The 27,714-nt window shown below is 42.7% G+C and overlaps 1 protein-coding gene across 2 annotated transcripts in view; it reads right to left on the bottom strand.

The window, feature by feature from the left end:
* The window catches only part of ALPK2 (alpha kinase 2), a 155,812-nt gene that overhangs the window by 90,037 nt on the left and 38,061 nt on the right, over nucleotides 1-27,714 (bottom strand). For both annotated transcript variants that reach the window (XM_077462921.1, XM_077462920.1), the window contains exon 3: nucleotides 12,140-12,287. In XM_077462921.1, the coding sequence (XP_077319047.1) occupies nucleotides 12,140-12,287 (148 nt within the window). The remainder of the gene's footprint in view (nucleotides 1-12,139; nucleotides 12,288-27,714) is intronic.

Genomic DNA, 27,714 nt, shown 5'->3' with positions numbered 1-27,714 from the left:
ACGGTGTGCATATATATATATATATATATATATATATATATATATATATAAATACTTTTGGTAATATAGTGCATATGTAAGGAGCACATATCGCTACATGCATGCACTGTATATATTTGTTCAGTTGACTCTCATTGATGTTACGGGTCAGTGCTCTGAGCACTATGGCTGATACACTTGATTAAAGCCTTTTCCATAGAATTTGGCAATTTTTTTTGTTCAATAATATTTATTGAAGTTTACGCCTGGAGGGATATGGAATTAGTTAGCCATTGAAGAGTTAAGCCATAATAAATTGTCTATAGAGGCGGGGTCATAGTCCGTCGCTTCAATACTCACCCTTAAGCGCGTTTCCCAGGTGACATGATACTTTGTCAGTTGGGCCAGCAGAGACGCAAAATAATAATTGGAAAAATGGGGAAGGCAGAGGGCACCACCCAATCTGGGTAAACATTTTAATGATTTCGGCAAGCAAGGTTTTTTGGGCCCCCCACACATATTATAGTACCCATCGCTGAAGCATCTTAAAAAAATATGATGGGACTGAGAGGACTTGAAAGAGGTACAATATTTTGGCTATTAGGGTCATTTTTACCACGGCCACTCTGCCAATCCAGAAAGTAAGTAAGGGGGCCTACTGGGATAGAAGGTCAGTTTACGAAGCATAGGTAGGGTAGCACAGTGGCTAAGTGGTTAGCACTTCCACCTAGCAGCACTAGAGTCATTTATTTGAATCCCAACCACGTCACTACCTGCCTGGAGTTTGCATGTTCTCTCTGTGCCTGCATAGGTTTCCTCCATGTACTCCAGTTTCCTCCCAAACTCAAAACACGTGCTGGTAGGTTAATTAGCTCCGTTCTAAATTGGCTCTACTATTTGTATGTATGAATGTGAGATAGGGACCTTAGATTGTAAGCTCCTTGAGGGCAGGGACTGATGTGAATGTACAATGTATAATGTATGTAATAGGTGGGTAGTTGGCATGATACAGGGCTTTGCAATGCACCGTTAGATTTTAACTGTGGGGCATCCATGAAAAGGAAAGTGAAGGTTGCAATGATGTGAGATTACAGGGGCAAAGAAAGGTTAAAAAAAGAGCTTCCAATTTAGTCTGATTAACTTCAAGGCCTGAGAATTGGTGTTTTTTTCTTTCTTATGGGGTGGGTTGCCAGGTTTTCCCTGAACCCTTCCCCAGCTGCTCACCTCTAGATTGTAATGCAGAATGCGATGATCCATGTGCCCAGCCAAAATATACGCACATACTAGGGCTAATTGAGAAAGCAGAAGGAAAGCAGACTACTAAAAGTTAACTCACTCAAACCAAAGGGAAAACATGCAAAGAACATAGTGCGCTAAGACTTTAGTGTTCCGTATTTTGTAACGTGACTTTGTACTGGTATACCGTTTTGGGTAACATGGGGGAACTTCATGCTATTACATTTGCATTATCTCACATGTGGGTTAGTGCCACCTCAAGGCCAGATGATAACCTACTTTGCCAGTCCCTTCACACAGAAGGATTACGTCTTAACACCTGTCAGTACACCTGTCCCGGCATGACTACAGAGACATTTTGAGGGAAATAGTGCTAAGAACTGATTGTCCTCCACCAGCTATTTACAACACTGTACACGCTACACTTAACCACGTTCAGCTTGAAGGCAAACAAGTGAAGCCACCACCGCACGTGTTTGCAAGGACTTGTATACATGTAGTTCCAGAGTCAGTCCCTAGGAGTTCTGCAGCGGGCTCGAAGTTAGGGACCCAGCCACTCAGTAGGGTACGCCAAGTGCCAGACTATATCCACCTACAGGATCTATGTCACGGGTCACTACGGCTCCTTCTCCCGAGCTGGCTTTTTTTAAATTGACCAATGACATAGTGTAAGGGCTTACCAACAATCAATGCGAAGTATATGAAACCAAACTAGCTGGGTAAAATAAAGGAAATTGCACCAATGATAACCTGTATTTCTAGGTTTAGATCACAAGCTTTAATGGATCAAGGGCTAATGTTAATGGTTCAATTTAAGTATAGACAAATCCAAATTTATTTACGGGTATAAACCCATCACCATGGTGGGATTTTAACGTCACTACCAAAATGAACGTTAAAAATATAACGTTTATTACAAAAATGTATTCTATTAGAACAGCAATATTAAAAAACAGATATGTCAATCCATAGACTTTTCCATACTAAAACTGTCCAGACTTCAACATATACATTTCTGTTCAACATTGTTTATGTATATTGTAGCTTATACATTTAGTTCCTTTACACACTGGATGAGTTTCTTAGATAGAGATCCACTTCATCAGGAGTTCATTAGTGGAGAATGGGTATGTTCACTAAATACAAAAGAAATATATGTAGAATATCATCATGGTTTAAATTCAAGTTTTTAGTGCCTAAAATGAATTTAAACCATGATGATATTCTACGTATATTTCTTTTGTATTTAGTGAACATACCCATTCTCCACTAATGAACTCCTGATGATGTGGATCTCTATCCAAGAAACGCGTCTAAGGATGTATGGAGACCTCTATCAACCATATTCAATCATCTGATGAAAAGTAGATGGGAAAGGAAATGGAGATAGGGATTGGCTGAGACCATTATTCTATACCTTGCTCTTTTTGCGTATGGCTAACTATTTGAACATCCAGCTGTTTCTATTCCGTAAAGGAAAGTCTTTTGTCTGTCCGAACCTCAGCCCCCACTACTAAAGCTAGATTTTTTTTTTTTTGCATACGCATTGCGGCTGAAGACTGTAGTGAAAGACGGGACAGTTTTCCTCTGATTGACAACTAGTAAGAGGTGGTTAGTACAATTGTTAAAAGGCTTCTGCTGAAGGAGAACTCACGTGTTTACATTAGCCAGCTATTATAGGAAGGTATGCCAAGGCGGTATACAATCACAGTAATGCTGTGTACACATGGCCGGACTTTTCGTCGGACTGAACTTCGAAGGACTTTTTGACAGAGTTCCAACGGAGTTCCGCCGAAACATCTACACACAATCACCCCAAAGTCCAACGGATGTTATGACGTACGACTGGACTAGAATAAGGAAGTTCATAGCCAGTAGCCAATAACTGCCCTAGCGTCGGTTTTTGTCCGTCGGACTAGCATACAGACAAACTGATTTTTCGACCAGACTCGAGTCGGACTTGAAACATGTTCTAAATCTAAAGTCTGTCTGTTTTTTTTACAGCAAAGGTCAGATGAAGCCCACACACGGTTGAATTGTCCAATGGATTCATTCAGTTGGACCTTTGCTGTCGAATATCCAGCTGTGTGTACACGGCATAACATATACGATTCCCTGCCGGAGAGTCAGACCAGCATCTTATTGCAAAGATTTGTGTGAAAATCAATAATGGGATAACAGCGAAGATGAAGGAGGAAAAATGATCACACATTTTTGTCATATAAGGAGTGATAGTTATCATCACTGAGATGACCTCAGTGCTGCTGCCCAAACTCTTCAAACACTGAAATGAAAATCCAACTCGTAAAATAGATCTAGAAACATGAATTACTTATGAATCAAATAAAGATAAATCCAAACTATAAATGTGGCCTGTGGCTGAATATCCCCTACACTATTCTCACTGACACCAACGATGGGGCAATATTCTTTGCATTGACACCAATGATTGGGCATTACTCCTACCACTGAAACCAACAATGGGGGCACAATTCCTCCCACTAACACCAGCATCACAGCACTACCCCCACCCGCTGACACCATGATAGGAAACTATTCCTTCTACTGAAATCAACAATTGGGCACTATTCCTCCCACCACTGACACCAACAATACAGCCCTATCCTCTCTCCCTCCCCCCATTGACATTAATGCTGGGACACTATTCCTTCCACTGACGCCAACAATTGGGCACTATTCCTCCCACTGACTGATGGGGCGCTATTCCTCCCCCTAATACTAAAGATAGGGCATTGTTTTCTCCCACTGGTGCACTACAGTCCAGCCCTCCTAAAGTCCGAAGGACAGTAAACTGGCTCTTTGTTTGGAAAGATTGTAGACCTCTGCCCTACATCATGGCCTGCATACAGTCTGGGAGGGGGTGGTATTGTTGGGGTTAACTTACTGTAGTGTGCTTACTGGGGAGAGCCCCGTGGTTGAGATATTTAAGTGGAAGGGGGTATGTCCCAAAAGAGCTATTTTCTTGGAGTTTGGTCATGGGACAGAGAGGAACCATAGACAGAGCAATGTAGTGCTGCACTGAAGTGGGTCATCCCTTAGCAAGACCCAGAACGGGACTGTAATGAGTGAACCACCATTAGATGGGCACTATTACAAGTCAAAGAAAGTGGTGAGACACCACAGTATAGCCCCTAAAGGCATTGCCATAAACACAGTTCAAGTTGCACTGCCATGTAAAATGCTGGAATCAAACTAAAAAGAACTGTATGGAAAGCAGTTGTATTTCCACATCTTTATTCAGTAAATTGAGTTGCTGGTTAAGTGAATCCTCTGGTCTGATTATTGGAAATGACAAGTGAGAGAAATTCTACAGTGTATGATAAACTAATAACCTAAACTACACCTGTGCACCACCAACAAATATATTGTACTTAGTAATACATAGTAAGCAATATCCAACAAACAAAAATTACACAACATTTTAAATTGATCAGGTTGCCAGCTAGACCTTAAAGGTGATCTCACTTCTACAGTGTATAGGAACTGGGAACGAAATTAAACCTTCACGCTAACCTTCTAGGTAAGGAGGAGTGTCAAGCAACTAAAGAAGTAGAAACAGCCATTTCAGGAGAGGAGGAAGTGGTAGCTGGTGACAGAGTGCTATGGATTGGTGGCTATATGGTTTACCAGTTTCCGTGGCAGGGACCCCAAATTTGAGGCCTGCTGCGAAGCAGAGATTTCCTACAAACTGTACCTAGGCCGCACAAGTATGAAGCGTTACCTCCTTGCCTTCAGGCTAAACAAAGTGTAACATTTGTTAAAGAATCAGTGTTTAGCACTATTTCCCTGGAAACAGCTATGTAGTCAGTGCCAGGGCAGGTGTCACTGGCAGGTGGGGAGATGTTATCCTTTTAAAAGATACCAGTCCATCCAGTTCAACCTGAGTGTGTACAATTGTCCCTATCCCTGTACATTGCACACTCACATCAGTCCCCACCCTCAAGGAGCCCACAATCCAAGGTCCCCATTCATATCCTAGGGCCAATTTTGGACAGAAGTCAACTAGCCTACCCGCACATCTTTGGAGTGTGGGAGGAAACCGGAGTACCCGGAGGAAACCCACACAGGCACAGGGAGAACATGCAAACTCCAAGCAGGTAGTGTCCTGGTTGGGATTTGAACCAGTAACCCTTCTTACTGATAGGTGAGAGTGCTACCCACTACACTTCATTGATATGTAAATAAAGGCAGCATTCATAGGTTTATCATGCCCCCCTGCAGTGAGGAGAAGATGTGCTGTAACCTATAGCAACCAGTGAGCAGTATTACTGTACAGAAATCTCTAGCAGCCAATCAACAAGCAGAAATGTGCTGTAACCTCTAGCAACTAATCAGTCAGCCTTAAGGAGTGCTGTAACCTCTAGCAACCAGCCAGTAAGCAGTAATGATATTCTGTAACCTCTGGCAACCAGTCACAATTGCTGCCTGATCTGATACAGTAAACTGATTTTAAGTCTAGCTGCTATTTATTTTATGTCTCAGAGAAGGTGGAGAGCGAAATTGCATGGGGGGAGGGGGGCCCTAAGAAAATGTTTGCCCAGGGTCCAATCAATATTAAAGACGGCCCTGCCCACACATAAACACAGGCCATCATGCAAACACTCAACTTAAAGCATAACTAATGCCACGTACACACGATCGGACTTTCTGTCAGACTTGGTCAGAAGCACCAGAGTCTGTCGGACAATTCGATCGTGTGTAGGTTGCAGCAGAGTTTTTCTTCCCAAAAGTCCGGCAGACCAAGAAATAAGACTGGCTTCAAATTTGTCCACCGGACTCAGCTTTTAGCAGACAAGCCGTTCGTCTGTGTGCTAGTCCAACGGACTAAAACTGAAGCTAGGGCAGCTATTGGCTACTGGCTATGAACTTCCTTATTCTACGTCATCACGTTCGAATCCGTCTGACTTTTGGAGTGATCGTGTGTGGCCAAGTCCGTTCGTTTGAAAGTACGGCGGACCTCAGCTGCAAAGTCCGTCGGATTCTCCACCGTTTGAAAAGTCCTTTTTCTGTTTTGGTTTCGATAGGGTGCAGATGGATTTGAATACCTATTCGTTTTTTGGGCTGTCTGTGCCCCCGTGTACCCTCTCTAGTTGTCCTGTTTACCATTATCACTGAAAGTGAACGTGAAAGGAAATCCCACATTTTGGGTTGTCCCCAGAAAAGTAAAAGAGGGGGAATCTTCCAATGGGAACACTAGCTCTGGTGAATGGGGGTTCCCTAAGGAATTCCCTTAATTTGCAGGGATTTCCTCACTTCCTGTTTGGCTATGGGACAGGAAGTGAAGGGAAATCTTCCCAATGGGACACAGATGGGGAAAGAAAATCTGACAGGGGCTATAATGCTCCCTTGCTCTATCCAAAATAAAAATAAAAGTTTTTTTCTATAGTTTACACTTTAAATAATCATATTAAAATTGAACACATATAGTTTCCCCATGCAGCCAACAAACCAAAAACTGAAACTGATTGAGGTTCGGTTCACACCTACGCAATTTTTAGGTGCTTTTTGCAGAAGCGCACTACAGTTCATTTAACATGGCTTCCGATAGGACACGTTCACACTTATGCTTTTTTCAGTCTGGATTATCTGTTAACGCACAACTTCTTCATGTTTGATGGGGATTGCTACCTCCAGAGGTGCGGGGACTCTATGGGAGCCAAGTTCTCACCTTCCCTTGCCAACCTATACATGGGTTGGTGGGAGAGGTCCCGCATCTTTGGTCAGCAATCCCTATCGCTCGTTTGTGAAGGCATACTTTCGCTACATAGATGATCTCTTGTTCATTTTTTTCACAGAGATTGGAAGGCTGAATGATTGGCTTGATTATCTGAATAATCAAGCCAATCCAGATTTTAGCTGAAGCCAAGCCAGATTTTAGCTTGATTTCTTTCCTGGATGTGAATTTGTCCAGTGAAGGGAATCGGATTGTATCTGGACTTCACAGAAAGTCAACAACTGGCAATGCAGTGATGAGAGCCGATTGGGAACACCTTCTGCACACTATAAAAAGCATCCCCATTGGCCAATTTTTGAGACTCTGTAGAGATACCAATTTTGATAAAGAAGCCAAATTGATGTGGGATTGCTTTGTTTTCCGAATCTGTTTTAGATTGAGAATTGCTAAGAAAACATCTTGTGAGAAGCTGTTTAAAGATAAAAAGAAAAGGATTTCTAGATCTAATAATATTCCTGTGTTCTCCACTCCTTACAGTGCTGGGTTTAATAAAATAAAAAAAACATTGTTGAAAGATATCTGCCTATTTTTTATAATGATACCATTTATATACAGGTGTTTTGGTTGGATTGAAGAAAAAGTTCATGGTATGCATAAACTATGCATAGATGTTGCTATTAAATAACATTTCTAATAATATGAAGTTAATCACAAGATCCGCCCTTAACATCAGAGTCCACAGAGTTCCCCCCTTACATCAGAGTCAACAGAGTTCCCCTTTTACATCTGAATCTTCAGTTTCCCCTTTACAGCTGAATCCGCAGAGTTCCCCTTTTACATTTGAACTCAGAGTTCCCTTTCACTGTAAGGGGGGACTCTGCAGACTCTGATGTAAGAGAGAACTCTGAGAAGTCTGACATAAGGGATGCTCTGGTATACGGAGAGGATGCTGATGTAAGGAGGAACACTGTGGCCTCTGGTGTAAAGTGATGTAATGAGTGCTCTGAGAACCCTGATTTACCTTAGCGTACTCACTTGAGGGAGGAGAGGGAGGGGGGAGACTTCAGTCACAGACAGGGATGGATGGTAAGTTCACTCACCCCTTGGCAGTCAGCACCTCTCATCCAGAAGTGTCTGAGGCTGCTGGGCTTCCCACTTCCCATCCCCACTTTCCTTTTCTGAGGTACAGCGCTGGGAATTAGAATGTGGGCAGACAAAGAGGGGCAGAAGAAAGGAGGTGCGGACTGAGCCCTCTCTCCATTCCCATCTGTGTGTGTGTTTGGGGGAGATTGATAGTCCTGGCTTTGGGCAATGTGAAAGAGAGTGTAACAGACACTCTCAGCTTAGACAATTGCAGCCAGCAACTCTTCTGGGAAGCCATAGTCCAGTCTGAATAATGTGTCCGGGTCTAACAGTCTGAAACACATGATTCCAAATCCAAACTGTCCAGGGGAATCCCGAATAGGTAACAACCCTAATCACCGATTTCTTTTGCACCCCCTATCTGTGTGTAGAGTTAATGCTTTCAGGGCATCTAGACATCCTGGCCAGCATTTTAATATTAAAGTGGATGTAAACCCAATCTCATCTTTCTAAACTACTGCAATATTGGTTATCTAGAAGGATATACATGCCTCCTGCATGTATACTTATCTGTCAAATGTCTCCCCTCTGTCTGCTATGAGATCCGAAAAACTGCAGATTTTGTGGGTGGGTCTGTTTTCCAGGGCTCAGTGGGTGGATTCGTGATGTCAGTAGACTCCCCGCCCACCTCTACACTCCCCTTATCAACATGCATTTTCTCCTGTGTATTTCTTACACTGAACTGCTGCTAAGATCACTAACATCCAGTCAAAACCCAGAAAAGTCCCCACATGACTTCAGCATGATAAATCATGCTGAGGTGTGGAACAGCCAATCCTTGCAGAGCAGCGGAAGAAAGGAGTGGGAGGGAATTAAAAAAGAATGCATGTCTGTTAGGCTAGTGCACGAGATATGTAAATAACCTGTCACTCACAGCAAGGGGGGAGGATTTGACAAAGTTTTTCTCTGTTTGTCAAGATTTATCTCACTGAACAATAAAAGAGGATTGCGCCGAGATGGATTACCTCTTTGGGGAAAGACTGGGCTCAAATTATAGGAAATCTTATACTCTACATTATGACATCAAAAACAAAAAAAAAAAAAAATTCGGGTTTACATCCACTTTAACTCTGTATTCCTGAGTAAACAGTATTCCCGAGACTGAAAACTCAGCTAAAAAGTGGTTAGACCTTTCCATGGCAAACTCGCCTGCACTTATCCGTAGTTGTGTACCAACTATGTTTATGGCTCTTCTGTTGCCTGTTCTCGATTTACACATGCTTTACATTAGGATCAGTTACACTATTGTCCTAAATGACATTGCCAGGTGTCACAGAGAGAGGTCCCTAGGGGGCCATGTAAACATTTTGCTATAGCGCACCTTGAATTGTAGTTATGCCCCTTGTGACAGGTTCTCTTTATAGAGGCAACAGGTGTCTATTAGATCAGTGAAACCTCCTCTGTGTCCAACAGATCAGAGTCCCCAGAGTCCCCAGTCTCCATCCGAATCGACTCAGAGCAGCCGGCAGTTTAGGCCTTTGAAGTTGGATGTCCTCAGTGCTGAGAACGTCTGAGTTTGATGGTTGCTGGGAGACTCATGAACTGGATTTGAGGGTTTCAGCATCCTGACTGCAGCAGAAAAGGTTGCAGCCTCACATTCATTCCCTAGGAGTCTGGAATCTCCTCCACTAGAGATGTGCATGATGGAAAATGTGTTTCATTTAGTTTTGGATTTGTTTGTTAAGTTAATAATTTAATGTCATCATATTTACTATGTTAGAATAATTAGTTTTCGGAATTCGTTTGGCATATTTGGTTTAGTTTCGTATATTTTAAATTTTTTGAATTGATTCAAAATGATGGCTATATTCGTTCTATTTTATTCTATTCTTTTCTAATCTATTTTATTTTCTATTCTATTTTTTTATTTTATTTTTGATTCTGTTTTCTGTTCTATTATATGCCATTATTTAATATTGATTTATTCTGTTCTGTTCTTTATATTCTATTTTATTCTATTATATTCTTTTATATTCTATTCTGTTCCATTCTGTTTTATTCTAACCTTGTCTATTCTATTCTATTCCTGAGGTCTTGAGAAAGATGGACTGAGCTTCATCGCAATGTTGACAATAAAAACACTGCAGTTTTTGATCGACCTCCTCTGCAAGACTCGTGAGTGCGTGTAAACCAGTTTTGGATTTATATGGATTTGTTTGCAGATGAGCATCTGGGCATTTACTTCAAACATAGAGTGCCATGGCTACCCTTGGAACTATTCTATTCCTTTCTATTCTGTTCCTTTCTACTCTAGTCTGTTTTATTATATTATATTCTATAAAGCAGCCTAAGTAGGAATCAAATCTTATTTCACTTTTATACGTTACTGTATTTATCAAATTCATTTTACAATTCAGATGGGCTTCATCTGGCTTTTTTTTATAAAAATTCTGACGGACCTAGAAATAGAACATGCTTTAAATCTTTCTGACAGAATCAATTCCTATCGGGAAATCGGTTTGTCTGTATGCTATTCCGACGGACCAAATACGACGCAAGGGCAGATATTGGCTACTGGCTATTGAACTTCCTATTCTAGTCCCGTCGTTCGTCATCACATTCTAAATGAACGTACTTTGGTGTGATTGTGTGTAGACAAGTCAGTTTCGGAGGAACTCCGTCGGAAAGAGCGTCAGAGTTTATTCTGATGGAAAGTCCGGTTGTGTGTACGCGGCATTAGAGGAGGGCTGACATGACCGGGGTGTGCAGAAGAAGCAGAGTTTAAGGCATAGTTTAAAGAGGAGGGCCAGCTTTAAAAAAATTTTTTTAAAGTCAGCAGCTGCAAACACTGTAGCTGCTGACTTTTAATAAGCACACTTTCCTGTCCAGGGCGCCCACGATGTCGGCCGCCCTCGGCTGACCCGTCCCTCTGCTCTCAGGTCCCAGCACCGCCATTCAATCTAAGGGAAACAGGCAGGGAAACTTGATTGGAGGGGCAGGAGCTTGGGGGGGGGGAGTTGGTCCTTGGTGTGAGGAAGGGAACCTTGCCAGAAGATCAGTTGGAGCATTGCGAGAGTCAGACGGGATCATCTCGCCATCCCTGCCCTGCACTCCCTCTTTTAGCTTCCTTATACTGTTTTATGTTTTCCTATTTGTTTTTTATCGATTTTATGGTCAATAAGTTCATAGTAGCGGTCAGGGATCTCTGGTTCTTTGAAGGTAGTTATAATAAAAATTTTGGAGAACTATGGGTTGGGCCCATCTCAAGTGTGGGTGTCCCTTATCAACAAAAAGGTTATGTTGGTAGCATTGGGGTAATGATTAGGTTGTATCTGGTGTTTCAAGGTTTGAAATATTTTTAATACACAGTAACTGCACTGCCATAGTCATGACAGGTGCATGTGGGTATAGCGCAGTTCACCAGGCAGATAAAGTAACAAGCCAAATAATGTTACAATATAATGCCGGCCATACACGGTTCGAATTTCGAAAGAATTTTCTTTCGAAAATCGTATCTAAGAATTTTCGTATGAATTTCGCACCATTAGTGGGCTGCAGCAACAGCCGATTTTCGTGCGGAAATAAAATTTGAGGAAATTTGAGGAAATGTTGGAAATTTTTAGAAAAACGAACGATTTTCTAATCAATGATGGGAGAATCGTGCGAGAAACGTAATAAGAAAAGAAAATGTACGGAGATAAAAGAAAATGTACGGAGATAAAAGAAAATTTACGGAGAGAAAAGAAGATTCCCAGCTAAGAAAATTATTTTCTGTAGCAACATGAGGTGAAATTGAAGGCTTGGTCGGCCGAATTTCGAAAATCAATGGTGGCATCATCGGATCACAAAAAAAACGAATTTTCTGATTTTGAAAAGAAAATTAGTTCGAAATTCGACCGTGTATGGCCTGCATAAAGAAATAATATGGGAGCAGCTGAAGTAAATAACTAATAGCAAAGCCAAGCACAACGTAGTGTTAAGGACTCCTTGACTTCTTAGCAAAACTCAAAAAATGCAAATTTTCCATAGCTAGTTATTTATCGAACAGCATACAGTAACCACTGTGTCAGACTGGTTTACAGTTCTGTGATCATGCCATCCATATAATAGTATGTTTTTAACCAATGTAGAAAGAGATTCACTCACCCTCTATGCATTCGAGCTAGCAACTTAGAGTCCTTAGTCCAAGTGATAGTGGAATCGGCATGGATGTCCCCAAAGTGACAAAAGAGCTTCAGGTTTCCAGAGCGATCAGGAAACATCTCAGCTTGGATGCCATGTAGGATTTTGGGGGCTGTAAATAAAATAATACAAATTAGCAAATTGGGAATATATTTATTTTTTATTGTACATATGTTGTGAAACTGAGATTACCACTTCCAACCCAACCCATTCTAATGAATAGGGCTGCAACCACAAGCCAATCTCTAGCCTTGTGGTTGCAACGTGGGTTTTCCCATTAAAAAACTCTATTCAGCTGTCAAAAAAGGTATCTTATACACAGACAAGAGTGGCGCTACCTACCTTAAATATGTACAATTCCTTAAAAAAGTATTCATACCCCCTTGACTTTTTCCACATTTTGTCGTGTTACAACCAAAAAACATAAAAGTACTTTATTGGGATTTTATGAGTTAGACCAGCACAAAGTGACACATAATTGCGAAGTGGAAGGACAGTGATAGATGCTTTTCAACATTTTTTACAAATAAATATGTGAAAAGTGTGGTTTGCATTTGTATTCAGCCCCCCTGGGCTCAATACTTTGTAGAATCACCTTTCACTGCAATTGCAGATGCAATTATATTTTGGGGATGTTTGCACATCTAGAGAGTGACATTTTTGCCCATTCATCTTTGCAAAATAGCTCAAGCTCTGTCAGATTAGATGGAGAGAGTCTGTGAACAGCAATTTTCAAGTCTCGCCACAGATTCTCAATTGGATTTAGGTCTGGACTTTGACGGGGCCATTCTAATGCATAAATATGCTTTGCTCTAAACTATTCCATTGTAGCTCTGGCTGTATGTTTAGGGTCTTTTGTCCTGCTGGAAGGTGAACCTCCACCCCAGTCTAAAGTTTTTTTGCAGACTCTAACAGGTATTCTTCTAAGATTGTCCTGTATTTGGCTCCATCCATCTTCCCATCAACTCTGACCAGCTTCCCTGCCCCAGCTGAAGAAAAACTTCCCCACGACATGATGCTGCCACCACCATGTTTCAAGGTGGGGACGGTGTGTTCGGCATGATGTACAGTGTTCGTTTTCTGCCACACAAAGAATTTTGCTTTTAGGCCAAAACGTTCAATGTCTTTCTTCTTACCGCTCTTCTATAAAGGGCAGATTTTTGGAGTGCACAAACAGTTGTCCTGTGGACAGATTCTCCCACCTGAGCTGTGGCTCTTGGCAGCTCCTCCAGAGTTACCATGGGCCTCTTGGCTGCTTCTCTGATTAATGTTCTCCTTGCCCGACCTGTCAGTTTAGGTGGACGGCCATGTCTTGGTAGGTTTGCAGTTGTGCCGTACTCTTTCCATTTTTGGATGATGGATTGAACAGTGCTCCGTGAGATATTCAAAGTTTGAGATATTTTTTTTTTAACCTAACCCTGCTTTAAACTTCTTCACAACGTTGTCCCTGATCTGTCTGGTGTGTCCCTTGACCTTCATGATGGTGTTTGTTCACTAAGGTTCTCTAACAAACCTCTGTCGGCTTCACAGAACAGCTGTATTTATACTGAGATTAAATTACACACAGGTGGACTCTATTTACTAATTAGGTGACTTCTGAAGGCACTAGATTTTAGTTAGGGGTATCAGAGTATTTATTGCGCTGAATATTGGCTAAAAGGGAAGCAGAATACAGGGGTCAGTAGCAAGTGATCCAAAGTTCACATGTCACTAGTAAGTAAGGCGGAGTTCAGAGATCAGTAGTAAGTGATGCAGAGGACAGAGGTCAGTAGGTGAGGAGGAGAAGTCAGAGATCAGTAGTACGTGAGGTAAAGACCAACATGTAACCTAACAACAAAAAAGCCAAATTAGAGCTCATCACCCTTCCACATTCTATTCATAATACATGAAATATAAAGAATTAGGCTGATGTGACCATTAAAATTTAGCATATACACCTTGTTATTAGACAAACTCCTAAAAACACACCATGGTAAAATGAAAAGCCCCCAACTATACCTGCAATATATGCAAAAATCCACAGGTTTATCTAGAACCTTCAGGGCCCCGGTGCAACAAAGAATGAAGAACCCCCCTGACCCCCAGCAGTGCACTTGCAACCCTGGTAGTCTCGCCACTGGTGTCAGTAATTTTTTATATTTGTTATTTTAATTGTTTTATATTTTTTACAATTTTGTTATTATTTTTTTTAAAATGTTGAGAAGCCACATTGGGGGGGCTTTGGTGAAATATCAGGGGTCTGAATAGACCTCTGTTTTTCTACTTTTGAGACAGAGAAAGGAGTTTGAGGACACAGCACTCAATCTCCATCTCTGCAGCCTCATGAATGAATGAACAGAGTCAGAGATTGGTGCCAATCACTGACTCTGTACATTCAGAAAAGGAAGTGTTGGTAAATGACATACTCTGCCTCCTGACACATCCCCTGCAGCAGACGGCAGGAGAAGGGAGGGATGAAGCTGTCAGAGCTGTGTAGGGACGAGGGGGAACCAGGGGAACACAAAGGGGTCAAGGGATGCAGAAAGAAGAGAAAGTTTGATAGGAGGGGCGGCATATAGAGGAACTGATCCCCTAAATGTTCCTCCTGCAGCCACTGAATGCCTGCGGGAGGGAGAGGAGGATAAGCAGACTTTCAGCAGTTGCAGGAGGAAAAATGGATGGGGGCCGGTTCCACTAAATGCCCCCCCCCTCCACTGCCCCTTCTGTCCAGGTGTACATTTGTGACCACTGTAGTTACTCCTCTGCAAAAATAATAATCTTCTATAAATAAATACAAATTATGAAGCAATATACAGTATACATTCAATATATTTTTTAAGAATTTGTATGATAATAAAGTTTATATGCTATTTTTCAATGGTCCCAGCAGCCTTTCTTTATGGTCCATGTATTATGAGTAGACTGTTGCCAGGGGCGAGGATCGGATGAGACATTCTTTCCTCTCCAGAGGACAGTTATCAAGTAGCCATGGGCACTTCAGTAGCGCTCACTGATTACATAGTATAAATGGGGCTGGCAGCTGTAGGGTTTGGCTCCCACTGGGCTCCACCTCCAGCAGATGTGGGGTGAACTGTTATGTGTGCCCTGCTCTGTATTGCCCACACGGCTCCTTTGTCAGGCAAGTAAGTTTGAGAACCAGCATCTCCTCATGTTCTGCAATGTGTGAGGGCACAGCAGGGGTGGACTGACCATTCGGGTACTTGGACACTGCCCGAGGGCCCCATGCCACTAAGGGGCGCCATCAGGGTTGCCAGCCTCAATAAAACCAGGGACAGTATGTAAAAATCTGTGTTTTTAAAAAAAAAAATCCCAAGATTATAGCTGCCCCGCTTCTCCAGTACCTTTTCAGTGTGTGTATGTGTATTCTGTGTGTGTATACTGTGTGTGTATATTGTGCGTCTGTGTGTGTATACTGTATGTGTGTATGTGTATACTGTGTGGCACAATAATCTATTGCCTGGGGGCCCCATAATCTCCTATTGCCCGAAAGGTCCCATAATCTTTTCCTATTGCCCAGGGGGCTCCATAATTTCCTATTGCCTGGAGGCCCCATGAGTTGTCAGTCCGCCCCTGGGGCACAGTTCCCCCCCTCTCTTGGGGTCTGTGTGCACCACACATATTGCCCCATGGATATGCCTCTATGTGGGCCCCTTTTGTGATGTCAAGGGGGCTGCACTTGAGGCTTCTCATATCAAGTAAGTTGACCCCCACTGCTCTAAGCAATAGAGGTGGAAAGAACCTACATGGAAAAAAGGAGGGACAAAAAAATATGAATAAGGAAAAGAATAGCTGTTTACTAAAGCATACAACAACAGTTTGAACTAGGGTGGTGCTCTTGATTTTTTTTAGGATCTCAGCAACATTTCCAGCATTAAAGTTTTGCCATTGAAGAGCTCAAAAGATATGTAGCATAAACCCTGGCTGGGGAAAGAAGAATCCCCAATGCAAGGAAGCACCAGCATTACCCCAGGTGGATCCATGGCCACAGTGGAGAGTCACAACCACCAAGGGCGCCAGTCACATTAGTCTTTTTCAAACCTTTATTGCTTCAGCTCACAGGAAAAGAGTGTTAGGCTGGGTTCACACTGATGCGGGGGGAGATCCGGATGTGATTCGCACCGCAAATCACATCCGATCTCCGTAGCGATGCGAGTTCAGCCATACAGATAGTATGGCTGAATTCGCATCGCTCCCGCAGCAAACTCGCACGGGACCCTTTTTTTGGTCCGCAACAGAATCGGATCGCATGGGGGTTCACACCATGCGATCCGATTCCTGTGCGAGTCGGCAGATCGCACTGCGATATGCGGACGGATCTGGGGGTGTCATTAACATATCATTGACACTCCCAGCCGTCCGCATAGGGCAGTGTGAACTGCCGGCGGGAGGTGTGCGATGCGGGAAAATGCCGCAGATTCGCGGCGTTCCCGCATCGCAGCGGTGTGAACCCGGCCTCAAAGTAGAAGTAAACCCATCGATTTAAACAGTTAAAAAAAAAAAAAGGCATGCCGGGAATGCTAACTGCACATTGGCTGTGCTCTCAGCCAAACTATCAAACCATCCAATGGCTGGTGTCATAATGAATCACATGTGCAGCACCATAGCAGTTGAACATTAAACAGAGGCAAAGATGGCAGCTTCCTTGGCTGAAAACGATAGGAGGGTTTACTTACACTTTAAGGGTTTAAGATAACTTCAACAACAGGGATTCCATACTCTACTACACTCCTCCTCCATCCAAAGGAGCACCAAGATCTTCTGAGGGTCGACTGCATCCCCCTCCAGTAGGACTTAATCCACTGGCTCTCCACTATGAGTACCATACTTTCCTTTACCAGGCAGGGCAGTTTGAGGATTCTGTGTGCTAGGCCCAAACTACAGTTGCCACCTTTTGTTCAAACCAAACCTGAACACTTTAGTGGCACACACCAAAGATTTTTGTAGTAAAAGACCTGGGTGAGAAGTATGTTATGTACAATACAGTGTATTTAGTGGAGTGTATAAAGTCAGTTTAGTGCAGTACAGTCTGCTCTGACTCCTCCATGGAATGATTCGCTCCTCTCTCCCCCAGTATCCACTTTGTGAAGGGATTTGGGGGGGTGGGGGGGCAGGGACAGACTGCAGATGGGCAGAGAAGAGTTGTCATGGCTTCCAATACCAATGACATCATCCGCTAAGGCTATGTGAGGATAAGGAAATGGAAACTGGGGGTGGGAGACCAGGAGTAGTGGGGAACCATCCACCCTATCATCCCCACGACTGGCACTGAGCACCCCCACCCACTAAATAATGTATTCAGGTTTCAGCCAGACTAAAACAAGACACATGAGAGGTGGCACCCTTAGCCCAAAACAGGTCTCTGGCCTAATCAACACAAAAACTGTGAACACCAGGGAACTCACCAGACCACCCCCCAAATATTTATTTCCTCTACCAGCACGTGCCACTGGCAATGAACCTCATAGTGATTGGCCAGGGGTGAAATAAATATTCAAAATCCAAGGTTGTTACCATCCCCATGACTATTGCCCTAATTACCAGTGACATCTGGTGGCAGGGGCAGCAGAGAACGCTAGCAACTCTGAAGTTAGAGAAGAGCCATGTGAACAGTTACAACCTGCCCTGGGGAAGCTAGTACCCAGCAAACTAAATTTACTAGTCACCGACTTACAGCAGGGTGTTTACAGATACTGTATACCAAATGAACAGAACACTCACTCACCACATTCCCCTTATAAATAAAATACACTGCTTGGAAAGGCTCTTTCTAAATTATTAAGGATGAAAACAAGCAATTTATTGTCTAGTTTACCCCCAAGCATTAGTTTCCTTGCATCTGCCCACCTCCCTCAATGAGCAGGTTTGTCACCAGTAAAAATAGACCCTTTCCGTGTTCTCATGCACAGTGCTTGTTCAGTGGAAAGTCACAACTGATGGCGTAAGCAGGTGCAGTCACTACTTTGATTAAGTTCTCTAGAATAGCTGCACTTTGAACGCGTCTTGTTTCACAACATGCAATGAAAGCTGACCGCTGTTTGTTTCAGAGGGGACTGGACTGCTAGGTCAGGTGGCTCCTAGTCACATACGGTGCTGCAGTGATGTCACCTTATCAAAGCAATTGTACCAGACCTTATATGACTATGGATCACCTACTTCTACTCTGTATGATCACCCATTATTTTTAATGGAAGGCAACATGGGAAGTTTTAGGGTCCATTCACATTAATGCATGCGTGTTTATGCCCGTTATGTCACGTGTTAACATGCTTAGGCAGAGGGAAACTAGAAGGCACTTTCTATCTCTTTCTTCCTGTTTCATTTATCAAATGAAAGCTTTTTTTTTTTTTTTGCTGTTCCCAGACTTTCTATTCTAGGGTGGTTACATTCATGTTCTCCTTGTAAACATAGACACCTTTCATAGCTCCCAACTGTCCCTGATTACGAGGGACTGTCCCTGATTTGGAGCAATGTCCCTCTGCCCCTCATTCCTCCTCATGTGTCCCTCATTTTGATCTTTGATCTGATCTATATAGTTGTAGATAAAATTGTTAAAACAGTAGTGGTAAAAAAAAAAGCCCTTGTGGATTTAATTTACCTATTTTTTGGTTAATTCTCCTCCTTTAGGCTGGGTTCACATTGCAGCGGTTACGAGAACCGGATGTGATTCGCACCGCACTGCAGTGCAAATCACATCCGATCTCTGTGCGATGCGAGTTCAGCCATACAGATAGTATGGCTGAATTCGCATCGCACACGGCCCAAACTCGCACAGGACCCTTTTTTTGGTCCGCAGCAGAATCGGACTCAACAATCGGATCGCATGGGTGTCCTGTCCGAGTTTGCAGATCGCACTGCGATATGCGAACTGATCTGGGGGTGTCATTAACGTTTCACTGACACTCCCAGCAGTTCGCATAGGGCAGTGTGAACTGCCGCCGGGAGGTATGCGATGCGGGAACCCGCCGCGGATTCGCGGAGTTCCCGCATCGCTGCAATGTGAACCCAGCCTAAAAGGGGTGTGACAGGGGGCGTGTCCTATGCCTACATACATTTACCAGTAGGTGTCCCTCATTCCCATCTTAAAATGTACTTGGGAGGTATGCACCTTTTCCTGCTTGCCCCTGAGATGAACTACATATCCTTACCTCCTAAATTTCTGAGATCTGAACACCTATTAGCAAAAGCATGTAAGCACAAACCCTGCCATGCCCCCATCATTATGGGGGGGGGGGACCCACAAGAGTTTTTTTTTTACCACTACTATTCCTTTATTATGCCTTTGGAATTTACAAATGCAGCAATTTACAAATTGAAAGGATGAAAGGTTTAGCACTGGAAGACACCTTTTGATAGATAAATAGCACATTTTATATACAACTATATAAATCAGTCCCAAACGAGGGACAAATGAGGAGGAGAGAGGAACAGAGGGACTTTGAAATGAGGGGCCAGGTCCATTAGGGGTGCAGGGGTGCTGCCCCCCTAGATTGCATGCAGGGATGCATGAAGAGCGCCGGACTCATAGCTTGCTATGAGTTTTTTTTTCAAGCCACATGATTAGAGCTGGAGGCTCTAATTGGCTTGAAAACAATTGGGCACTGTGCCCCGAACCCACCCCTTTGTGACACTAGCGAATCAATAGTCGATATTGTCTTGCAGCCTCTCCTCCTGGCCAAACAGGACAGGTGGCAGATCGGGTTGGCTGGGAGGTGAAGCCGAAGAAGCCGCAGAGGGGCCGTGGGGGGAGGGGGACCATGTAGGGGTGAGTGCGGGGTACCATGGGGGGGGGGCTGAGTGAAGACTAGGGGGGGTTTGTTTGTCACCCTCCCATCAAAAAGTTTAGCACCAGCCGCCACTGTTGGGGACAGTCCCTGGAAATCAGTGACAGTTGGGAGCTATGCATGTTATTATACAGGATTTAAATAGCGCCAACAGTTTACGCAGCGCTTTACAGTGTGGGGGGGGGGGGTAGTATAATTACAGTACAGTTCAATACAGAAGGAATAGGAGGGCCCAGCTCATGGAGCTTACATTTTAAAGGGAGGGGGTACAAAAGGTAATAAGTGACTCTGGTAATGTTCTTAGGTAGAGGCAGGGTAGGCTTCCCTGAATAAGTAAGTTTCAGGGATCGCTTAAAGGCGGACAGGGTAGGGGCTGACCAGACGTACTGGGGAAGGGAGTCCAAGAGGATGGGAGAGGCTTTGGAGAAGTCCATATCTACGCATATCTACATGGCAACAAATTCAGCTCTATGGGAATTGTAGTATGCATAGAGTGAAGCATAGGACCAGAAATAACGCCACTGCTCACTCTACAGTAGTACGATGGGGATGGGGCACATGCACAAGAGAAAAGGCCTGAAAACAACAGTAAGAAGCATAAAAAATAAAATAAATAACAATAATAATAATAAATCAGTACTGTAGCATACTTGATTTTAGCATAATTAATGTAAAAAAAAAAAAGAGTTTCGTGTCACTTTAACCACTTCCCGATCGCAAATCATAGTTTTATGGCAGCACAGTGGCTCCCCTGCTTCCGGGTAGGGGGTGCGTGGCCACGCTGCCAACACGTCCTCTGTGCATTGATTAGATACAGCACAATCTGATCAGCCAACCAGTCAGGGCCATCTTTAATATTGATTGGACCCTGGGCAAACATTTTCTTCTGCCCTCCTGAATCCACTCGTCAACTATTTTCAGGCAGTGTAGGCTCAAGGGGCAGGCTTTTGCCCTGCCGTAAAGATGGCCCTGCGACCAGTGAAGGACTGCCGGCACCTGCTGATCAGTGAGGAAGATGACAGAACAAAGCTCTATGAGTGTAAACAATAAAGAGTTCTGTCCTGTCAGTGGGGATATGGCTGCTTTTATTTCCCTGCAGGGTATAAAAACAGTTACATCCCTTAGTAAAAGCACCACACAGTACTGTACACAAATAAACACTGGTTAGGCACACATTTAACCCTTTCATCGCCCTAGATGTTAACCCCTTCCCAGCCAATGTCATTAGTACAGTGATGGTGCATATTTTTAGCACTGATCACTGTCACTGGTTCCCACAAAGTGTCAGTGAGTGTCAGATTGTCCGCCAAACTATCAAAGTCCCATTATAAGTCACTGATCGCCACCATTACTAGTATTAAAAAAAAAATAAAAAATCCAGTATATATCCCATAGTTTGTAGACGCTATAACGTTCACGTAAACCAATCAATATACACTTATTTGGGGTTTTTTTCTTACAAAAAATATGTAGCAGACTACATATTGGCCTAAATTATGAAGAAATTCTATTTTTTACCTTTTGGATATGTTTTATACCAGAAAGTAAAAAAAATTTTAGTTTTTCATAATGTTCAGTCTTTTTTTCATTTATAGCGCAAAAAGTAAAAAAAAATTGTTGTGATCAAAAAATCATATAAATTTTGTTTGTGTAAAGTGCTGCATGACCACGCAATTGTCAGTTAAAGTAACCAAAGGCAAAAAATGGCCTGGTCATGAAGGAGGGGGGAGGTAAATCTTCTGAAAGTCAAGTCTGCTTTTACACGCAAATGCCTTTTTTCTGCATTTCCAGTGCATTTTCTGGGTGCCTTCTACCCATCAATCAGCTGTGAAACTTATGCCGCGTACATAGGATCGGAATTCTCAACGGAAAAATCTCTGATGGTTTTCCCGACGGAATTCCGACGGAATCCGGCTCAAGCTGTCTTGCCTACACACGGTCACGCCAAATTCCGATCATTTATAACGCGGTGACGTACAACATGTACGACGGGACTAGAAAAATAAGGTTCAATAGCCAGTAGCCAATAGGTTCCGTCTCGTAGTTGAATCTGAGCATGCGTGATTTTTGGCATTTCGGAATTGCATACACAGGATCGGAATTTCCGATAGAAAGTTTTTCTGTCGGGAAAATTGAGAACATGCTATCAATTTTTGGCTTGCGGAAATTTGGACAGCTAAATTCCGATGGAGCATACACACGGTCGCATTTTCCGATGAAAAGCTCTCATCGGTCTTTTTATGGCCGGAATTCCGATCGTGTGTACGCGGCATTAGACACATAACTTAAAAAAAGTACCAAAAGCACAACATAGGTAAAGCATTTTTGGAGCACCTGCAACGTTCACTGCACCCACAATGCAGTCGAAGAGTCCCATTGTATTTAAAAAGTGATTAACCACTTCAGCTCTGGAAGGTTTGGCCTCTTAATGACCAGGTAATTTTTTGCGCTATAATGGAGTGGCCGCCACTGGATTTCACATATGGGCAGCAATACAAAGCGAACAGGAGACTTTCTCATACAAGTGCATGGTACAGCAGGCACATATCAGGAATATGAAGTGTTGGGGTAACAAACGCTTTAATTTATTTAAAAGAATGAAAGCATTTATAATATCAGTTTGACTTCATCCACACAGCCGTACAGCTTGCAGAACAAACTTGTGGCAAAATATAAAATATTCCATGGACTCAACATGCCTCTCAGCAAATAGCTTGGGGTATCTACTTTCCAAAATGGGGTCATTTGGGAGGGAGGGTGCTATTTTGGCATTTTATGGCCTTCAAAACTGTGATAGGTAGTGAGGAGTGAAATCAAAAATTTACGCCCTTAGAAATCCTGAAGGTGGCGATTGATTTTCGGGGTGCCGTACGCGGCTAGGCTCCCAAAAAGTACCACATATGTGGTATCCCCGTACTCATAAGAAGCAGCAGAATTTATTTTGGGGTGCAATTCCACATATAACCATGGCACGTGTGAGTAATATATCAGTTAGTGACAACTTTTTGTAAATTCTTTTTTTTTTTGGTCATTATTCAATCACTTGGGACAAAAAAATGAAATATTCATATACGCTTATTGAATTTTTTTTTACCAAAGACATGTGGCTGAATACATTTTGGCCTAAATGTATGACTAAAATTGAGTTTATTGAATTTTTTTTAGAACACAAAGTAGAAAATATAATTTTTTTTCGGTCTTTTTCCGTTTATATTGCAAAAAAAAAAAATCGCAGAGGCAATCAAATATCATCAAAAGAAAGCTCTATTTGTGGGAAAATAAGGACGCAAATTTCATTTGGGTACAACATTGCATGACTGCTCAATTAGCAGTTAAAGCGACACAGTGCCAAATTGTAAAAGTTGCTCTGGTCGGGAAGTGGGTAAAACCTTCTGGGGCTGAAATGGTTAAGAGGGAAGTTTCAGAAAAAAAATAACATTTTAACCACTTATCAGGAGTAGACGGCTCCCACCCGGCCGTATATATGCATTGGCCGGGTGGGAGCCGTCTACTCCTGATAGGACGTTCAGGAACGTCCTCCAGGAGTAGCGGGATCACGCGCGCGCGTGCCCGCGCAGCGGCGCGATCCCGATGTGCTCGTGTCACCCGGACACGGCACATCTCAGATCGGCAGGGGGGCTCTGTGATTGGCCCTCCTGATCACATGACGGCCGTGTCCAATCACGGCCGTCATGTGATGTAAACAAACAGCCGGTTGCTAGGCAATCGGCTCTCCTCTCCTCACACGGAAGTCACCGCTGAGGAGAGGAGAGCAGAACGCTGCAGCCGGCTGATGATCAGTGAGTATGGGCTGCTTTTTACAGCTTTTTACTCACTGATCATCAGTGTAGTGTAAACACACAACACACCACACAGTACAAACACAGTCCCCACATATGTCCCCAAAACACACATGTCCCCAAAACATACATGTCCCCAAATAATAAAAACACATGTCCCTAATAATAAAAACATGTCCCCCACATATGTCCCACTAAAATCACATGTCCCAATGATTATCTGCACACATATGTACGTGATCACCTGCACACATATGTACACGATCATTTGCGTACATATGTCCGTGATCACACAAACCAATTATTATACACTTAACGGAATTTTTTTTACCAAAAACATGTAGCAGAATACATTTTGGCTTAAATTTATGACAAAATTTGATTTTATTGGATTTCTTTTCAAATAGAAAAAAGAAAATATTGTTTTTTTCCAAATTTCCGCTTTTTTTGCGCTTATATCGCAAAAATAAAAAAAAAACGGAATCGTGAATAAATAACACCAAAATAAAGCTCTATTTGTGCGAACAAAATGATAACAATTTCATTTGGGTACAGTGTAGCATGACCGCGCAATTGTCACTGAAAGCGCTAGAGCGCTGAAAGCTGAAAATTGGGCTGGGAAGGAAGGGGGTGAAAGTGCCCTGTATTGTAGTGGTTAAATAGGGAACTTTGAAGCAAAATAAGGGTCAGTGCCCATCTGCAGCCTCACAAGTGCCATCAATGCAGCCTCATCAGTCCACATCAATGCAGCCTCGCTATTGCGATCAATGCAGCAGCCTCGTCATTGCCATTAATGCAGCAGCCTCGTCATTGCCATTAATGCAGCAGCCTCATCATTGCCATTAATGCAGCAGCCTCGTCATTCCCATTAATGCAGCAGCCTCATCATTGCCATTAATGCAGCAGCCTCGCCATTGCCATCAATGCAGCAGCCTCGTCATTGCCATTAATGCAGCAGCCTCGTCATTGCCATCAATGCAGCAGCCTCGTCATTGCCATCAATGCAGCAGCCTCGTCATTGCCATTAATGCAGCAGCCTCGTCATTGCCATTAATGCAGCAGCCTCGTCATTGCCATCAATGCAGCAGCCTCGTCATTGCCATTAATGCAGCCTGATCAATGCCCATCTGCAGCTTAGAGGGGACAGGGAGGAGGCGGGACGAGTACCGACAGATTACATATGGTGAGAATCTCCTATGATAAAAAGAACAGTGTTCTAATGGCGGCCCAGGAGACAGGACTTCCTATTACAGAGGCCGCCAAGTAAACAGGAGATTCTCCTGTATATAATCTGACGGCGCTTGTCCAGTCCCCCTCCCTGTCCAAATCCGAGGCAGCTAAAATTGAAGTATTGGCGTATAACACGCACATGTTATTTGCACCCAATTTTCATGGTGAAAAAGTAAGTGTTATACACCAATAAATACAGTATATAGCACTAATAATTTGCACTGTGCTTTACAATATAAACGTAGACAGTACAGTTACAATACAATAAATTACAAGAGGGTTGTCATGGCTCTGCGCGCTGTAAGGCGTCTGCGTGTCCATGTGCATGAAGCCTTTTCGTGGTGGAACTGATGACACTTGTGTAAAGGGATCTTTATTATACCTTTTTCTGACAACCAGTAACAGTAGATCTCCAGAGATTCTGGCTATAGTAAAAGTATTCAGTGAGGCCTTGCACACCAGCAAAAGAAAGGGAAGGTTCTGGAGTCCACAAGGATTGTATTACAAGATATCTGAAAATAGCATCCATACATGTGCTTGGGGCTTGTGTGCTGGTAAGACATATAACCCCTCACACCCACAACACAAGACTTTCTATATACACAGTCTATACACAAGTGCAAAGAAGTCAGCACTGTGCCAACAGATGGCTTCATCTGTCCAGGTCTGACTTGGTCCCACCTTCCTTACTTCTGAAGCCTCCTTAGAGCTGCCCTTACACCTGTAGAATTTTGTTAGAACATTTTTATTTTTAGAATGTTAATTGGATTACCTAAGAGTTAGGCCTTGTACACACGGTCAGACATTCCGACTACAAAATCCGTCAGATTTTTTCACACGGATTTTGTCCGAAACTTGTGTTGCATACACACGGTCGGACAAAGTTATTGGAAAATCCGGTTGTTCGGAACGTGGTGACATTCGTTCGTTACGACGGGACTACGTTCAGGCTAGTATCTGAGCATGCGTAGCACTTTGTCCAATTAGAATTCTCTACAAATGATTGGACAAAGTCCGATCGGATCATGTTGTCAGAAAATTTTATATCTAGCTCTCAAACTTTGTTGGCCAGACATTCCGACGGAAAAAGTCAGATGGAGCCCACACACGGTCGGGTTAACTGACAACACATTCCAATCGGACATTTTCCGTTGGAATTTCCGACCGTGTGTACAGGGGCTTAGGGGAATGATTCAACAATCGGTTTCGACCAGAGCCGGAGAAAAAAAAAAAAAGGCAAAGGACAAGAATGGAAAATTTTCATTGAATCGAATGGCATCGACTGGCTTCCTAATCTTTGAATTTGCTCCCACGTGAGAACAATCATAACTAGCTTCATGCGCACTTTTCACAGTTAAACCGGAAGTAGAACGTTCATTCTATGAAAATCAAAACATTGACTAATGCCACGTACACACGATTGGAATTCTCGTCAGAAAAAGCTCTGATGGTTTTCCCATCAGTATTCCGACGGAATTTCGCTCAAACTGTCTTGCCTACACACTGTCACACCAAATTCTGATGGTCAATAACACCGCGACATACAACACATTCGACGGTACTATAAAAGGGAAGTTTAATGCTTCTGAGCATGCATCGAATTGTTTACGAGCATGCGCCGGAATTTTGCGTGTCGGCATTGCATACACACGATCGAAAAATCTGATAGAAAGGTTTTCCATCTGAAAAATTTGGAACAGGCTCTCAATCTAAAGACCGTTGGAAATGCTGACAGAAAAAGACTGATCGGCATACACACGGTCGGAAAATTCGATGAAAAGCTCCCATCGGATGGTTGTGTGTACGCAATAGAGTGCTCAATGAAAAAGCATTCAAAATTGACTTTATGGAGGTACCATCGATCGAATGGTCAGACAATCAATTTTTATATGTTCTCATCCAAGCATTTGAAGAGATTCTACAGGTGTAAGAACAGCATTTAAAGAGTATGGAAAGTATGTTCATCTTTGTGAATAGAAGGTAAAATTGCATTTATTTTGAATACCCATCCATGTGCAATGGAACATGAAACATTTTATTTTTATTTTTGCTTGCCTATGATTGGATAAGCGAAGTAAGCACTCACAGCTGTACTTTATTTTGTATAAATAGTTACGTTCTTCAAGACAATGGCATATGAGTGTATTTTGTAGCCTCCCTGGCGGTATCATTATGTCACATTTTTGAATCTCAAAATGGTACCATTGTTTTGCATAGAAATTTTACTGATTTCCGTTGGACCTAGTCTGCCGGAAAGTACGGTTGTGTGTACGCGGCATTAGGAATAACTCACTTAAATCTGTCCAAACAAGAGTCTAGTAGACATCCCGTGTATGATAACGTTTGAAACACAAAATCATCAATTATAATAAAATAAATATCTATAAATAATTATAAAAAATAATAATATAATAATAATAAAATTAATTTACCCACGATTCACTATCGCTCAATTCTGCAAGTGATTATAATTTACGATCGCTGTTTTCCAGCTGGTCTAAAACCACTTTTGAAGTAAAGGGACACTTTTTGGTTGCTATGGACATTCTCAAGTTTCCAGGCAGAAAGAACAGTGTATACAGTGTATACAGTATATATATATATATATATATAAAACTACATGAAGGGCACTGGACAAAGCATTGGGGACAAAAGGGAGGTGAAATGATTTGATACAGTAATGTACTGTATGTGTTATGTTTTTTGTACTTTTTGAATTTGCCACCAG

This window comes from Lithobates pipiens, unplaced genomic scaffold (genome assembly GCF_037356315.1).
Source record: "Lithobates pipiens isolate NorthernLeopardFrog02 unplaced genomic scaffold, aLitPip1_a1.2 Scaffold_3, whole genome shotgun sequence".
Lineage (NCBI taxonomy): Eukaryota > Metazoa > Chordata > Amphibia > Anura > Ranidae > Lithobates > Lithobates pipiens.
The sequence above is the reverse complement of the archived record's forward strand: the minus strand, read 5'-3'. Positions and strand labels throughout refer to the sequence as shown.